Source organism: Hippichthys cyanospilos, chromosome 17, assembly GCF_059441005.1.
Source record: "Hippichthys cyanospilos isolate Australia breed blue-spotted pipefish chromosome 17, RoL_Hcya_1.0, whole genome shotgun sequence".
NCBI classification, from domain to species: domain Eukaryota; kingdom Metazoa; phylum Chordata; class Actinopteri; order Syngnathiformes; family Syngnathidae; genus Hippichthys; species Hippichthys cyanospilos.
Genome location: NC_142385.1, coordinates 9,765,792 through 9,782,500, shown reverse-complemented (window position 1 = coordinate 9,782,500; position 16,709 = coordinate 9,765,792). Strand labels below are relative to the sequence as shown.

The window sequence follows — 16,709 nt, the reverse complement described above, 5'->3', positions numbered from 1 at the left end:
AAGCAAAAGTTTTTAGATAGCGGAGGGAACATTCTCTCACTTCACTTTACAAGGTTTTGAATTTGAAACTAAAAGACTGCAAAATCAAAAAGTCGTTGTCATCCCTCCCAAATTGCAGATGACGACACGCTTAAGCTAATGTCGACGCCGCGATGCTCCCTTCCCGATATTGTCGGGAGCGAGGCTATGCGGAAGAGGAGGAGGAGAAGAAGATATGCACTGTCAGGACTGAAGTGGCACAAGACCGATCTCACATGGAGGTGAGTTTGACATGTCTCATTTGAGTCATTTTTTTTAAGTATGTGACTTCCTTTGCTTGTGGAGGACTCAAACAGCTGCAGTGCTGTTTCTGGTAGGGCACTTTCCAAATGCGAACTCAAACGTCTCCTCTGCAGCGTCCACAGCTACCCGTCACCTTCCCACTCCCCTGGCCTGCCATCCAGCTTGGTGGACAACATCCTGACGCACGCTTTCAAAGCTTGGAGCGACGCGGCTCCTTTGACTTTCCGCAAGCTGCCGAGCAGCGGCGGAAGCGCGCAGAGCGGCGGAGACATCAGGGTGTCCTTCAACCGCTTGCTGCACGATGATGGGTACCCCTTTGATGGGCAAGGGGGGACCTTAGCCCACGCCTTCTTTCCCGGCATGGACGAAGTGTCAGGAGATACACATTTTGATGACCATGAGAAGTGGAGCTATGGAGGTACGGTATATGAAATTTGATACAAACCCAGGGTTCTGCAGACCCAGAGTTCAAAACAAACATGGTGAAGCAGCTTTTGACTGTTATATACTGTGCATGAAACGCAACATATGAAAATAGCTGTCTTGCCATTTAGTTGGCGACATAGCAAAGATACCAAGTCATATTTCAATCATTTTTGAACATACAATGGTATATTTGTGTAGATTGTAAAAAAAATCAAATGAAATAAATAAAATAAACAAATAAAATGTAGCCAGGTGTTTGAACAATTAAGTAAAAGAAAGAAGATCCAATAAAATTTTAAGAGTCATTGGTACAAAGACGACAAAAATGGGCATTTACGTGCTTTTACTAAAAAAAAGTTTCTTGATTCCTTGTAAAATTAAAAACTCACAAGCTTTGCAAATCCAGGTTCAAATCCTGTTTTAAGTATACGTATCTGCTGTTCCGCTCAAGTTCTATGAGAAGACTAAGAAAACATGTAAAACTGCAGCGATGAGTCTGATGTGGTAGTTTTCTTCATAACCGCTGTATCTTCCAGGAAAAGAATCCATATCCATGCGAAATGAATCAAAATCAACTTAAATATCAAAGAAAGCTATTACAAGAACTTTTCAAATCAAATGTTTTTATTTTAAAATGATTTTGTTTAAATTCCAAGATTTTAGCCAAGGAAAATGACCAGTTACAACCTTCATACAAAATATTTTTTGAAAATTTTGTTCAATTATGGAAAAAAAGTTGTGATTAATTAGTTATATCTTAGTTATAAAATAGAATCATTATACAATAGTATAATAATTAGTTATATCTAATATATAACTAGTATAGTTATATTTAAAGTGGCAATTTGATATATGTATATATATATATATATATATATATATATATATATATATATATATATATATATATATATATATATATAAATCTATATATGTATACCAAAAAATATGATTATTAGTTATATCTTAGTTATAAAATACCATAAGCATATAATAATATAATAATTAGTTATATTTAAAATATAACTAGTAAAGTTATGGATTATGGGTCAGAAAATTTACATTGAGATATGGTATTATTATATTCTGTTTCTAGACTTAGTTACGTTATATCAAATGATATAGAAATGTACAATACTTGGAAGTACAGTCAAAAAAGTACAGTCGTTCAAAAATTGACAGCATTTTGAAGGTTGCCAATTCGAAATCCTTAGTTTTGAAAAAAAAAAAAACATGTTTAATGTTTTCACACATTCATCTTTCAATGGTGTGCGTCGTCTGCCCAAATTGTACTTCCTGACACTTTGCTTACAATTTGAACCTTTTGGCAGCTGGGTATTAAAAGTCGAGAGCTCAAAGGAGGTTGTTTTTGCAGAAATCCTCCAAAAATGCGTTCACAGATTTTTTTTTCCATACTCATTTGCATTCAATAATCTTGTCTGCAGGGGACAGCGGCGGCACCACGGACTTGTTCACAGTGGCGGTGCACGAGTTTGGCCACGCACTGGGTCTGTCGCATTCCTCCTCGGACCCCTCCATTATGAGGCCTTATTACCAGGGTCCCGTGGGAGACATTCTCCACTACCAGCTGGCCTTGGATGACAAAATGGCCATTCAGCAGCTTTATGGTTAGTCACCGCTGAGTATTGCTGCTTTTCCGTAGAAAAAAAATGTCTCTTTTGACTATGCCTTGATTTAGAGAATGATGGTCGTCAGTTAATTCCGATGAGTCATTTGATGATGAGGAGGCGCTGTCTAGACGCACACAGGCTGTCGCAGGTGTTGCAGGTGTCAGGCAGCCTGCGGTGGTTTTACTGCCATTCTTGACTGTCTCAGCATTTTTCTCTTGCTGATCCTGCTTGTCAATTTGAATCCTTTACGTTCTATACGACGGCCAATGCAGTGAATCAGTACACGGTTCCTCTTTGTTTAGCTGTTTTGTCTTCTTTACAGACAGAAAAAGTCTCGTGGCCCCTTTTGTGAATTGCATCACAAAGTATAGAATATTGCTAAATCACACTTTTGTGACCACAAATGCCATCCTAATCATGTGTTATTGCCGCCTCTCATCATGATGATGTTGACTCATGGGACTCCTTGTGATTATTCCCCGCAACTAGAAAAATCGGCAGCTGTAATAACTTGGTACATTCATTTCATGTCTTTACTGGCCTATAAAGCAAACAGGTAATCTTGCTAGCACCTGCAAGCGTTTCTTTGTACAAGTGAAACTGTGCAAACATGCCAACCGCAGACATTTATAGAACATGTTACATGAAATGACAAAGTGTCCTCATCCTGTGTGACAACACGTTGGCCAACATTGCTCTTTTACAGGCATTAAGAGTGGTGAACGACCAGGAGGTGTTGACCCGAACCTCCCTCGTTTGCCCATCCCTCCTCCCAACAGACCGTCAAAACCGTGAGTTAAACGATTTTATAAATACAGTAAAACTCCTCGACACCAAAACCGCATGTGCAGAAATACCCCCGTCGTGAAAAAAAAATCCATGCATTGAAGCCTTCCTTCTTTCTTACTTCCTCATACAACAAAAAATACCCCTGTTGCATTATACAAAATGTTTTTTTTCTGCATTTGCATTGCACTGAAATTCACTACGGCGAAAAAAAGCCTGCAGCAAACGTCTAGCTTGGTTTATAATTGACGCGCGAAGACGATATTCTCCCATACTATAGATGGCAGCAAATGGAAACTACAGCATACAAACAACACTGCGCTATAACCGAGTTAGAGAATTATAGTCGATTCAAACGATCTAAACAGACTCCTCATCTCTCCCCAATGTGGTGCTCACCAGGAGTCCTTTACGGTATTTCGATCAAGCTATTCCTTTTCAGACGAATCATAAATGTGTTCTTCCGCCATGTTGTCCAATTGTGAAGAAATTCAATTTGTACTGATGGAGAAAAAAATCCAATGAAAAATGAATTGGCTCTGATATGTGTCTGTATCGTCTTTCAAGCTGCTTCCAATGCAACATGTGTAACTTGTTTCGGGTTGTGTTATCCTAGCTCTGACCCCTCCGTCCATGACCGTTGTCAAGGAAGCTTCGACGCCGTGGCCAACATCAGAGGGGAGGTCTTCTTCTTCAAAGGTAACAATACATTCTCAAATTCCCAAAATGTCCTCACGTGACGCTTGATTCTGACTCTCTGAAGGTTCGAATTTCTGGAGGACCACACGAGACGGGTCACTGGTGTCTCTTAATCCGGCTCAGATCAAAAACTTCTGGATCGGGCTTCCTCCAGGAACGAATAAGATTGACGCCGTGTATGAACGAAAGAGCGACAACAGCATTATCTTCTTCATCGGTGAGAAACCAGGCCAGATGTTAAGATTACTGTATATTTTTTACTATAAGGCACAATTAAAATAATTTCATTTTCTCACACACCACTTAAAAATCAAATCATCTTTATTCTTAATTTCTTATTGTCCATTGATAAAATTTCACTGACATCTGATTGTTTTGTTGACATTCACTTCAGCGCAGCTCCATCTAGTGGCTGCATAACGCAACCACAGCCTCTACTGTAGCTTCTATTCTATGTGCCTCATAATGCAGTGCGCCCTATGTATGAAAATGTTTTTAAAAGACCATTCGTTGAAGGTGCGCCTTATAATACGATGCGTCTTATAGTACTGAAGATATGATACTCTGGAAAGAGTAGCACTGATTCACAGCATACTTTACTTGTGGTACACGCTCAAACAGGATCTCAGTACTGGGTCTTCAAGGACACAGTAGCCATGACCGGCTATCCTCGTCCGCTCTCCGAATGGGGGATGAAACGCAAGAGCGGTGCGCTAGTAGACAAAGTAGACGCCGCCTTCATCTGGGCCCATAACGGCAAGACCTACCTGTTCAGCCAAGGCGAGTTCTGGAGGTTTGACGAGAGTCAGAAAGATCAGCAGGGGACCAAAAAGCCCGAATCGGGCTATCCGCGAGACAACAGCCTCTGGACCGGAGTTCCCTCCTATATGGATGACATCATCAGCTGGGGCGAAGGTAATATCAGGAATGTGCTGGCTAAAATGTTTCTTCCCATAGAGTGGCGGAATTCTTTGTTAGCGCGTTCAGATGCCACGATGGCCAAGACGTGATGATCAGTATCGAGATGGAATCTTCTATTGAACAATGGTGTGAGATAAGAAACGATAACCTTTATTTTTACTCCCACAGAAAAGACTGCGTGTTCTGTGGCGCCACATTCCAGTAGACTGATAATTACATAGCTGGCATTTCACATCCTTCACTGTAGATGGAATGTGGAAGAGCACATTGTCGTTCAACTATGCAAATTAAAAAGGGTTAAGCGGAGAACACATATATTGATATTGATCCTAATTTGATTTTTTTTTCCCCTCCCTTCTGATCAAAGTTGGAAATTCCTTTGAATTTACATTAATGTTTTATGCATCCAATCTTTCTTCTTAGGTGATGCCTATTTCTTTAAGGACAATCTCTACTGGGTGCTCAAGAGAGGAGGCATGGACCAAGACGTCATAGAACCGAAATCCGTGGCCGTGGACTGGCTCCGTTGTCCCGCTGCCCCTCCGACCTCCGCTCCGGCCAATCCCGACAGCCCAAACAGATGCCGCTGTGACCTGATGGGCTCGTCTTCGCCTCTAACGAGCAACTACCACCTGCTGTTTGTTTTACTGGTAGTTGTGGAAATTGTAAACAAAATAGGACGTTAAATTTCAATACTTAAGTGAACAACCCCAATTTTGACTGTTGATTTTTTTTAAATTCTTCATGATTTATTCAAATATACTTTAACCGTTCAGAGAATTCAACATTTTTGCCACAATTGTATATAGCATTTTTAGTTTGATTCTTTTGCCCCTATTTGTATTATAAAACATTTTGTACATGCAATATTATTAAATACGACATGCTAAATTGTCCTTAGCTGTGATTGGGTGCATGAATGGTTGTTCATCTCCGTGTGCCCTGCAATTGGCTGGCAACCAGTTCGGGGCGGCCCCCGCCTACTGCCTGAAGCCAGCTGGGATAGGCACCAGCAAGCCTGCGACCCTTTTGAGGATAAGCGGCTCGAGAAAATGGATGGCTGGATGAAAGATTATTAAATAGGTCTATGACAGGCAAAATAGAGCAATATTGTCTTTTGTGATGGCTGGAATTGTTCAGCGCTTGTTTTTGGATGTCATCGAAGTTATGTAAACTGGATTGTGAATGTTATCATTAAAGGGGAACGGAACAGGTTTTAAGTTGCGTCTCATTGACTCACATCTTCAGTTACATCTAACAAAAGAATTAAACACAAGGTGCTGGTGTGCCACATTGTGAACGCGCATTCACTTAAAGGATGGGTGTGAGCAGTGATTAACATCTCCAATGGGAACCCACAATGAAGACAGTATTGGGTTTATGAAACAGGAATTAGATGACAACTGAAGCCCCTCCCACTTTGAAATAACCTAATAGATTCAAGAATGGTTGTTCATCTCTGTGTTGTTTAAAAAAATATTTCACTAGTAATTATCTACTCTCTAAAAACATTGGGTTTAAAAAAAAAAGGACTGACACAATGTTTAAATCAATTCAAAACAACTTTGTGGGTGTTTTTGCACAAAAAAATAGGTCATTTTCTTACAAGGAAACAATTTTTGAATAAAACAACCCACAAAATTGGGTCAAACTGACCCAATTATGGGTTGGACCATTTGGACCCCAAAACACTCTTTTTCATGTGATCAACCAAAACACATACTCGCCTTTTTATACATTCACAAAAACTCAGCACACAATTGTTTATTGACATCAGTTGTGCTATGATCAACAGGACAGAAAACATAAAAGCTGTAGTACATTTTGATTTGACTTCATTAACAAGCGTGTGGCTGGCTCATTAAGTTTTTATTAACCTTCATAATATCCGGTATTCCTGCATCAGGGAACACGCACGCATGCACATAGAGTAAAAGTTCTGCTACATGTGCAAGTAGTGCACGCTCTAAAAAGTTGGGTTAAAAATAACCATACCCAAAAGGAACAACTGAACCAAAAAGCTGAATCATTGCAAAAAAAGTAAAAATGATTTTGTTTTGTACGAAATGACAGTTGTTTTTTTTTTTTTTGTTGTACTAAACAAACTAATTTAGGGTTGGGTCAAAATGACACCCCAACATTAGGTTCTCCTCATTTCGTCCCAATATTTTGTGATAAATAAATATCCTAACAGATTGTGAGAGTTCCTTTTTGGTTTGCCAATCTGGCCCAAGTGTCTGGATTGCTTTTTGCAAAACAACTCAATTTTGAATTTCTCTTGTAGAAAACAACTTTTTGGGGGTTATTGTGTGCAGCAAGACCCAGATGGCTGGGTGAAATTGAAGTCTTCTTGTTGACCCATAATTGTATTATTTTTAACCCAACCTTTTAGAGTGTAGATAAATCAATTAAATAACCCCTCAAAAACACGCACGCAAAATGGGGTTGTTTGTGGAATATTCCCTTTGGACCCAACAGAATTGGGTTACTCTATTCCACAAAACAATCCAATTTGATGGTTATCTTGTTGGTTATTCATTGACCCAACTTTTTGAGTTAAATGACCGAAAAAGTCGTCTCTGTCTCTTCTTGACCTAACTGTTCCTATAGTGCATTACAGAGTAAACTTGAGTGAAATCATTTTATGATCATAAATATCAAACATATACCAGTAAATGCAACAATCGCTTCATGTGTTGTTAGCTCTTGGTGGCAGCGGCCATTAAAATTCTATAAATTATATGTTAGATTTTGGCTTACTTTGACCTATTAGAAAGTACACCCTGCATCAGAACATGCAGAATTAATAACACATTTGTGTCATTTAGTGCATTATCCTTCATAATGTTGATTGGTTTACACGCACATTCGAGGAGCAACTAACATTTGGGCAGACATTCATAAAGTGGTAAGAAGAAGCAAGAGCTCCAAATCAGGTTAGAAGCTGCTTCCCAGTAGCAGGCTGAGAGCCAGCAGGACCAGGGAGACGCAAGTGCTGGAAGCGTCGTCGGTTAGGTCGCTGACGTCATCGTCATCCATCTCGCGAGTGGTGACGGGCAATGCCGGCTGGACGCCCCTGAACACGTTCACCATGAGTTCGGAATCGGTCGTATTTGAAATGTGCAGCATTGTGCTGAACTTGTCAATCTAAGGAAGAAGGGAAAGCCAATGAGAAGTTAGGAGCTTTGTTACGGTCTCTCTTTGTCATCTCTCAAAAACTCACCAGGTCTTTGCTGACTTTAACGGTATCCTTAAACACAGTCCAGACCACAGCTTCAAAGCAGGCGGGTGTGGTTAGTGAGCCGTTATAGCGATAATATTTGGTGCGGTCTACTCCCGGCAACAAATCATCCAGTGAGATTTCAGTCATCACATTGACGCTATCACCTGATGACAAACATTCAAAGTTCTCAACTTGACAGGAGATGCTCTGAATTTAGTTTGGTTGATCATCGCCTTACCTTGCAGTGTGATGTCCTGTAGGTAGTTAGTGAGGCTGTTCCAGCTAGCAGGTTGACCAGTAGTGTCCGGCAATTCCTGCATTTTTTTTGTCACATTACATCAAATGGGATTCTAGATTGTATCGCAATATCACACCGTAACATGACAATATCGAACCTCAATCAAGAAGCCAAGAGCAGCTGCTCCTGCTGGATCGTTGATCGCTAAAGTCGTGTTTCCATTGAAGCGGGACTTGATGCTAACGATGTGAAACTGTGGAGGGAATCAAATCTTAACAATCTTAACACATTAGCATTGTAAGGGTCAAGTGTAGCAAATAGAGGGCTCACCTCCATGGGAAACTGTCTTCCATTCACGGTATGCTCGGAGCCAGGTACGGTGCTGAGATTGCCCCAGTGCAAGTGGAACTGCAGGCTGCTGTAGGGCTCGCCCAGGCCTCCTCCGGAAAACCCCGCTCCGGGTTTGAAGCCTACTCTGACTGAATGGGAGGGGCAAAATAACAGATCAATTAGTCCCAACAGGTTAGATCACATTTTTGCAGGTTCGATACCTTTGCAATGTATTATGGACAGAAAAAATATATCCAAATTGCTTTTAAATTGAAAAAATATATATTTATGTGGTATATTTTAAATATTATTTACAATTCAAAATGTACTGCCCAAGTTGACATGTTGCATATATATATATATATATATATATATATATATATATATATATATATATATATAGAGAGAGAGAGAGAGAGAGAGAGAGGAGAGAGAGAGAGAGAGAGAGAGTGTCATGGTTTGTTGGGTTGTGGGTTTATTTTGAGGGGTTCTGTTTCTGTTTACGTTTATAGTTCCGGTTTCTGCCCCTGTCGCGTCTGCCTGCGTTAGTTTTGATTTAGTCCACCTGTCTGTTACCTGCGCCTCGTGTCCTCCAATCTGCTCCCTTTGCCTGTTGTCCCTGCCCAGCTGCCATGTGTTAGTTTGATTAGTTTGTGAATGTATTTAAGCCTAGTGTCTGTTACAGCCCGTGTCGGATCATTGTCTCTGTCGTGTCAGGTCATTGTCGTCTTGTAGTCCCGTCTCGTCTCGCCCATCAGTTTCGTGTATTCCTGCCAGCCTGCCCGTAGTGTTTGTTTTCCGTTTTTCCAGCTTGCCTGCGCCCTTAGTTTTTGCCGTCCTGTTTTTCCCGCTTTTTGTTCCCGTTCGTTGTATTAATAAACATGGATTTCATCAACCCCCTGTCCCGACGCTCCCCTGCTTTTGGGTCCTCCGCAACCACGCCGGCGTTCACACCCGCCGTGCACCCCCGTGACAGAATGATCCGACCAACGCAGGACCCAGCGGGAAGCCCGCGGCGGCGGACACGACGCCGCCGCCCCGTCCGCATCCGCTCTCAGCCCGCCGGCCAGCCCCGTTCCCCCAGTGTAAGACCTCTTGTTTTTTCTTCCGTGTTTTTCCCCTCGGAGTCCGCGCCTGTCCCCGCTTCTGATCTGTCCCCCGCGTCCGTCACTTCCGCGTTTCCCTCGTGTTCCTCCGACCTCCCTTACGACACGATTCTGTCCCCGCACGTTTTTTGTAGTTCCGATTTCGCTGATTTGCGTAGTTCACCTTCCGTCCGTCCACCTGATCACTCTTCCTCTCCTGCTCGCGCTCCTCACTACACGTTAGAGTCTAATTTTTCCGACATCGAGGATTGCCCTCCCTTCGTCACGTTTCGTTCCAGTACCGGTCCTGATTTTGTTTACCCGCGTCCCTCTTCCGTCAACACTTTTTATCATATTCCGTATTCGAGCCCGTGCACCTCTGATTATGATTTTGATTCAGATTTTGACTATCAGTCCGGCCAGTCCTTTTACAGTTCGTCCGAAGACTCCGATTCAGAGCCCCTATTTGACCGTGACCTTTTCGTGGGCTCCCGGTTGGCATTTCGTGGCCGCCGGTGGAGGGGCCCGCGAAAAGGCCACCGCCCCAGTGACCACCAGAACCCATCTGTTCAGCCTTCCGATCCGTTCCCTCCTGTCTCTGTGTCCCCCTCTTGCCGCGCCCTGCCTACTTCCTCCTGTCCTGTACCACCCTCTTCTTGCACCCTGTCCCAAGCTCCTGTCGCGTCTGTACCACCGGTCTCTGTTCCCCAAACTTCCTGCCGGCGGGCTGAAGCGGCACCCGCCCCTGTCCCAGCGCCAAGGCATCTACCCGCCCCTGTCCCAGCGCCAAGGCGGCTACCCGTACCTGTCCCTGCGCCAAGGCGGCTACCTGTCCCTGCGCCAAGGCGGCTACCTGTCCCTGCGCCAAGGCGGCTACCTGTCCCTGCGCCAAGGCGGCTACCTGTCCCTGCGCCAAGGCGGCTACCTGTCCCTGCGCCAAGGCGGCTACCTGTCCCTGCGCCAAGGCGGCTACCTGTCCCTGCGCCAAGGCGGCTACCTGTCCCTGCGCCAAGGCGGCTACCTGTCCCTGCGCCAAGGCGGCTACCCGCCCCTGTCCCTGCGCCAAGGCGGCAGACCGCCCCTGTCCCAGCGCCAAGGCGGCAGACCGCCCCTGTCCCAGCGAGCCGGCGCCCGGCCTCTGCGAACCCTGCGAGCCGGTCCCCGGCCTCTGCGAACCCTGCGAGCCGGCGCCCGGCCTCTGTGACCCCTGCGAGCCGGCGCCCGGCCTCTGTGACCCCTGCGAGCCGGCGCCCGGCCTCTGTGACCCCTGCGAGCCGGACCCCGGCCTCTGTGACCCCTGCGAGCCGGACCCCGGCCTCTGTGACCCCTGCGAGCCAGCGCCCGGCCTCTGTGCACCCTGCGAGCCGGACCCCGGCCTCTGTGCACCCTGCGAGCCGGACCCCGGCCTCTGTGCACCCTGCGAGCCGGACCCCGGCCTCTGTGCACCCTGCGAGCCGGACCCCGGCCTCTGTGCACCCTGCGAGCCGGACCCCGGCCTCTGTGCACCCTGCGAGCCGGACCCCGGCCTCTGTGCACCCTGCGAGCCGGACCCCGGCCTCTGTGCACCCTGCGAGCCGGACCCCGGCCTCTGTGCACCCTGCGAGCCGGACCCCAGGCTCGGTGAACCCTGCCCGTCTGCCTCCCAAGCCAGTCGCCCGTCTGCCTCCCAAGCCAGTCGCCCGTCTGCCTCCCAAGCCAGTCGCCCGTCTGCCTCCCAAGCCAGTCGCCCGTCTGCCTCCCAAGCCAGTCGCCCGTCTGACTCCCAAGCCAGTCGCCCGTCTGACTCCCAAGCCAGTCGCCCGTCTGACTCCCAAGCCAGTCGCCCGTCTGACTCCCAAGCCAGTCGCCCGTCTGACTCCCAAGCCAGTCGCCCGTCTGACTCCAAAGCCAGTCGCCCGTCTGCCTCAGTCATCCCAAGTCAGTCTCCTGGCATCCCCGCCGTTTCTGATTGGCCCCCAGTGGCTGTCTCTGTCCAGCCGGCCGTTCCCAGTGCTGCCAGCCACGGCGCCGCTGCCTCAGCCTCCTGAGCCACCAGCCACGGCGCCGCAGCCTCAGCCTGTTGAGCCACCAGCCACGGCGCCTCAGCCTCCTGAGCCGCCAGCCTCTGCGCCGCTGCCACAGCCTCCTGAGCCGCCAGCCTCGGCGCGGCAGCCGCAGTCGCCTGAGCTGTCAGCCATGCCACCATTGCCGCAGACGACAGAGATGCCAGACGGTTCCCTGTGGTCGCCCCTGTCCCAGGTCAGTCTTGTGCTCTCACTCGTGTCTGTGGTCTGCACCCAGTGGCTGTTCCCTGATGGCACCCCGACGACGCCTCCGCACCTGCCTGACGGCGTCCAGCCGACGCCTCCGCACCTGCCTGACGGCGTCCAGCCGACGCCTCCGCACCTGCCTGACGGCGTCCAGCCGACGCCTCCGCACCTGCCCGACGGCGTCCAGCCGACGCCTCCGCACCGGCCCGACGGCGTCCAGCCGACGCCTCCGCACCGGCCTGACGGCGTCCAGCCGACGCCTCCGCACCGGCCTGACGGCGTCCAGCCGACGCCTCCGCACCGGCCTGACTGCGTCCAGCCGACGCCTCCGCTCTGGCCTGACTGCGTCCAGCCGACGCCTCCGCTCTCGCCTGACGGCGTCCAGCCGACGTCTCCGCTCTCGCCTGACGCCGCCCTGCTGACGTCTCCGCTCTCGCCTGACGCCCCGCCTGCCGATCTTCAGGGGCAACCGGGATACAAGCCTACCTGGGGTGGCTTGCTGTTCGCCATCGGGCGCCCAGGTCGCCCACCTGACTCGGCCCGCCGGGCAGATCTGCTCTGGCGTCTTGGCCGCCCGCCTGATTCGCCTCGCCGGGCGCCTCTTGTCTGGCGTCCGGGCCGCCCACCTGACTCGGCCCGCCGGGCACATCTGCTCTGGCGTCCTGGCCGCCCGCCTGATTCGCCTCGCCGGGCGCCTCTTGTCTGGCGTCCGGGCCGCCCACCTGACTCGCCCCGCAGGGCACCTTTCGTCTGGCGACCGGGTCGCCCGCCTGACTCGCTCTGGCGACCGGGTCGTCCTCTGGACTTTCCCCCTCGGGTGCATCCCGTTTGGCACCAGGGGTGCCTTTGGACTGTTTTTGTTTTTCTCCTGTGCCCTCCTCCGGTCCCCCTTCCGCCCACCCTGCCTCGGTTTTGTTTGCTTGTCGGTTTGTTTTGGGACGTCTGGGATCCGTCCCTTGAGAGGGGGGTTCTGTCATGGTTTGTTGGGTTGTGGGTTTATTTTGAGGGGTTCTGTTTCTGTTTACGTTTATAGTTCCGGTTTCTGCCCCTGTCGCGTCTGCCTGCGTTAGTTTTGATTTAGTCCACCTGTCTGTTACCTGCGCCTCGTGTCCTCCAATCTGCTCCCTTTGCCTGTTGTCCCTGCCCAGCTGCCATGTGTTAGTTTGATTAGTTTGTGAATGTATTTAAGCCTAGTGTCTGTTACAGCCCGTGTCGGATCATTGTCTCTGTCGTGTCAGGTCATTGTCGTCTTGTAGTCCCGTCTCGTCTCGCCCATCAGTTTCGTGTATTCCTGCCAGCCTGCCCGTAGTGTTTGTTTTCCGTTTTTCCAGCTTGCCTGCGCCCTTAGTTTTTGCCGTCCTGTTTTTCCCGCTTTTTGTTCCCGTTCGTTGTATTAATAAACATGGATTTCATCAACCCCCTGTCCCGACGCTCCCCTGCTTTTGGGTCCTCCGCAACCACGCCGGCGTTCACACCCGCCGTGCACCCCCGTGACAGAGAGAGAGAGAAATAAATAAATAGATAGAAAAATATACAATATCGAACAATATGACAAAGATAAAATGGATCATTCTTAGACATGACAACATCACTTAACAATATTGTACTATATAAAAAATACAACAATAACAATAATAATATGAAATACACTTAAAAGATTTTTGTCATGTTGCATCAATTGCATGGTCATTGGTCTGTTATTTCCTCCCTGGCCAACTAGGGGCAGTAAAAGATAACATTGAACTTTTCTTTGCAGAGGATAAAGAACACATGACTGCGGGCACTGTTATATGTTCAATCCTTGGCTTTAGGTGTACTATAGCTGCTAGTCAGTGTTAGTATTAAGATAGCAGACTGAAAGATTGAGCTTTTTTTTTTTCAAATCCACATGGTTAAAATCCTATTTCTTATTTTGCTGTTTACAGTAGTTCAATTTACATAAAACACCACTCCTGATTCTAAATGCCTTAAAGCCTAGATGGCAGGGTTGTAATCTGGTCCAAAAAAATTATAAACACATTATGGAAGTGGTGCAGCCCCCCAAAAATTTGTACTGTCTCATCAAGACACTTTAAGAATTGAGGCTGAAAGAAAGGGTCAGGTCCTTACCAGTTTTGCCAGTGTTGGCTATATTGTCTATTATGCTCCTATTGTTGAAGTTTGTGAAGACAAAATCGTTCAGGTTTTCATCGACTGTGACATCCGCGGTCACAATGTCAATAGGCGACTGTCTGGAGCCATTGCAAAACTCCGGAGAAATAACTGGCCATTGGTTGTAATCTGAAAGCAGAATAAAGAGGTTGGGGGTAATAATGAACAAAAAGGAGGAAGCATAGATAAGATAACATATGATGGTGGTTACTTACCGCATATTGAGTCGTGATAACACCAAGCTGGAGACAAGGTGAACCGGGAAAAGTTAGTGATTAATTATGACGTACATTATTTGAGCATTTTCACTGTCATCACACTAACGTTGCTCAAACTGACCAGACAAATTATTATTTTTAATGGGTTCATTTGGATAAGTTTAGCACCACAAATATAAATACAATATAGTTTTGTCCCAGTCATATTTCTGTGTGTATATTTTCGTTTATAATTCGCCAGTACGTGAGTGTATCAAGTAAATTAAGAACGATGTGTTTTTCTTATCATTTGGTTGTCAGTTCATTTCTATCGTTTTGTGTCAGTTCGAGAACTAAAAGTAGCAACAAGTCCTCAAACAAATTTAATAGCACCTCGATAGATTTATATGTTGGTTTCTCGGAGAGGACGCGGAGGTGCGAATTAATCATCATTTATTTCGAGCAAACCACTAGGGGGCAAAAATACTTATGTAAAGAAATGTAACGCGTTAATTAATGCTTATGATTCAATATTGATTGCTTCAACAGACTTTAAAATTCTTACCAATCGTCTCATCGGCACAGAAGACATCCGCGACAAGGATGCAAGCAGCAAAGAAAACGACGAGCCACCTCATCTAAAATAATCATTAAAAATAAAATAAACACATGTATTACCGTCATAGAGTCCAAATGAATGGATATCAACAGTTTGTCGTCCATTTAAATTAGAGAATGAAGAAAAGTGCCACAAAAAAAGAAATATGAAAAAAAGAATTACAACGAAAATCGCTCAGGTAAATTAAAATTATCACAAACCATGAAAAATGGAACGAAGTAATAATAATTCATAGAAATCCAAACAATCCATCTTTGGGTCTCACCTTGAAGGCACCTGTGTGTCGGAGTGTGTGCGCTCCAATATACTCGTAACTTTCATCTCTCCTCCTTTTTATATGCTCAGCTCCTTGAAAGGGAAAAACGCCTCCATGATCACACAACCCCGACCAAACCCATCCTACAAGTTCGTCTTCGATACCAGTGAATTCTTTCTTTGCTTTTTTTTCACCATATATCATCACATGCAGATTCCTGAGCAAAGAGATACAAATCTGTGTTATGCTTTGAATGTCACTGTTAAAATGTTGGCTTCGTAACCTAACCTGTTGTCCCTGGGAAAATGAGTTATTATTTGCTTCAGCAGAAGAAATGAGTAAAAGCAATAGCTCAAAATGTGTTTTTCTTTAAATGATCTGTTATTAAATAGATTATTTAGAAAACTTGATAATAGAAAAAAACGTCTGCATGCATACAAAATAGTTTCCCTGTTCTTTGCCCTTGTTCTGCGAAGAAAAACAAATAATGGGCTTTAGATAATTTCTGACAGTAAACCAGTCTTTTCCAAATAGTGGGGCGGGGCCCCCCTGGGCCTCCCCCCTAGTTTGGGAGGTGGGGTTGGGGAGTGGGGAGCAGGGAATTTTTTTTATTTTTGCCACATAAAGTCAAAGTGCAATTGAATAAGGATTGTAATTTTTTTCCAACCAGTTTGCACTTGTTTTTTTTTTTCAGTTTTAGACCAGTGCTTCTCAATTACTTTTTTTTACAAAGCCCTCTTAGGAAAGAGAAAAAAATTCACGCCCCTCCCTCACTTGTTGTGGTGACTGTGAATAAGATCATTATCTATAGAAAAAATGTGTAGCAAGAAATTGTATCTTTTAACATTTACAAAAGGAAAAATGCAAAACAAATAAACCTTCATCAAAAGTTAACTTTCAAGCCCCAATGATAACTTTGAAGCTTGTGTCTTCATTCATCCAGCACAAATACTGTACATATTTCGCAATGTTTTCTGATTGGTTTATCACTGCTAGCATACTTACTGTGTCTATGCAAAAGTGTTCAACAGTCAGGAAGGGCTTTCCGAAGTCGCACAGTAACTTTGTGACAGTTTTTTACAACTTACACACGGCACACTGTTGGTTTTTGAGATTTATTTATTTTTTGACGCCTGATGGGAAAAAAATGCAGTATCTCATAATAGAGTATTACGCAAGTGTCCATATTTATACATGAACCTTATATACCTTATATATGAACGTAGATTTACGTTATAATTTTAAGTGAAAGCAGAAGATAATCATAAGTATAAATTTCAGCTCAGTCATTCACTCAATTTACAGTCCTTTTTTTTAAACAATAAAATGCATCACAATATAAGGCGCAGTCACAATGAACACGTTTATTTTTGTAATTTTATATGTAGGATGTACTGGATTCCATCATGTATTAATGTTAGTTTTAGTGTAAATGAAAGAATTTTAAATGTGTCATATGATCCAAAGTATATGGTAACCTCTAATTTTGTTTCTCACCAATAAAGATGATGATGCTGCTGTCACCTTTATGTTCATAATCGTATTTGTCCCTGGAGGTGTTTTTGATCTGAGCGGGATTAAGGCACACAAGACACCCGTCTCCTGTGGTCCTTGAG

General features: G+C 45.5%; 2 protein-coding genes across 3 annotated transcripts in view; one reads left to right on the top strand and one right to left on the bottom strand.

The window, feature by feature from the left end:
* Positions 1 to 5,954, top strand: part of mmp25b (matrix metallopeptidase 25b) — a 7,881-nt gene extending 1,927 nt beyond the window's left edge. For both annotated transcript variants that reach the window (XM_088438601.1, XM_088438600.1), the window contains 8 exons: positions 119 to 260; positions 396 to 700; positions 2,154 to 2,336; positions 3,046 to 3,130; positions 3,742 to 3,824; positions 3,889 to 4,041; positions 4,446 to 4,739; positions 5,169 to 5,954. In XM_088438601.1, coding sequence (XP_088294727.1) covers positions 119 to 260; positions 396 to 700; positions 2,154 to 2,336; positions 3,046 to 3,130; positions 3,742 to 3,824; positions 3,889 to 4,041; positions 4,446 to 4,739; positions 5,169 to 5,431 — 1,508 coding nt within the window. In that variant the 3' untranslated portion in view covers positions 5,432 to 5,954. The remainder of the gene's footprint in view (positions 1 to 118; positions 261 to 395; positions 701 to 2,153; positions 2,337 to 3,045; positions 3,131 to 3,741; positions 3,825 to 3,888; positions 4,042 to 4,445; positions 4,740 to 5,168) is intronic.
* A 540-nt stretch (positions 5,955 to 6,494) lies between these two features.
* On the bottom strand, positions 6,495 to 15,196 carry LOC148409536 (carbonic anhydrase 4-like). Its single transcript, XM_088438619.1, has 9 exons — positions 15,103 to 15,196; positions 14,784 to 14,856; positions 14,237 to 14,263; positions 13,980 to 14,150; positions 8,537 to 8,685; positions 8,364 to 8,459; positions 8,207 to 8,282; positions 7,969 to 8,132; positions 6,495 to 7,892 (listed from the first exon to the last, which is right to left on the bottom strand). The coding sequence occupies exons 2-9, from the start codon at positions 14,854 to 14,856 to the stop codon at positions 7,683 to 7,685; spliced, it is 966 nt and encodes a 321-aa protein (XP_088294745.1). The 5' UTR covers positions 15,103 to 15,196; the 3' UTR covers positions 6,495 to 7,682.
* Between the last annotated feature and the right edge of the window lie 1,513 nt (positions 15,197 to 16,709).

What these genes read in the sequence shown, in the direction of transcription:
- LOC148409536 (XM_088438619.1), bottom strand. Translation starts at nt 14,856, where the DNA reads ATGAGGTGGCTCGTCGTTTTCTTTGCTGCTTGCATCCTTGTCGCGGAT. An exon ending in TTATCACGACTCAATATGCG is followed by an intron (nt 14,151 to 14,236) that starts GTAAGTAACCAC and finishes TTCTGCTTTCAG; the next exon opens with ATTACAACCAATGGCCAGTT. An exon ending in TTAAAGTCAGCAAAGACCTG is followed by an intron (nt 7,893 to 7,968) that starts GTGAGTTTTTGA and finishes CTTCTTCCTTAG; the next exon opens with ATTGACAAGTTCAGCACAAT.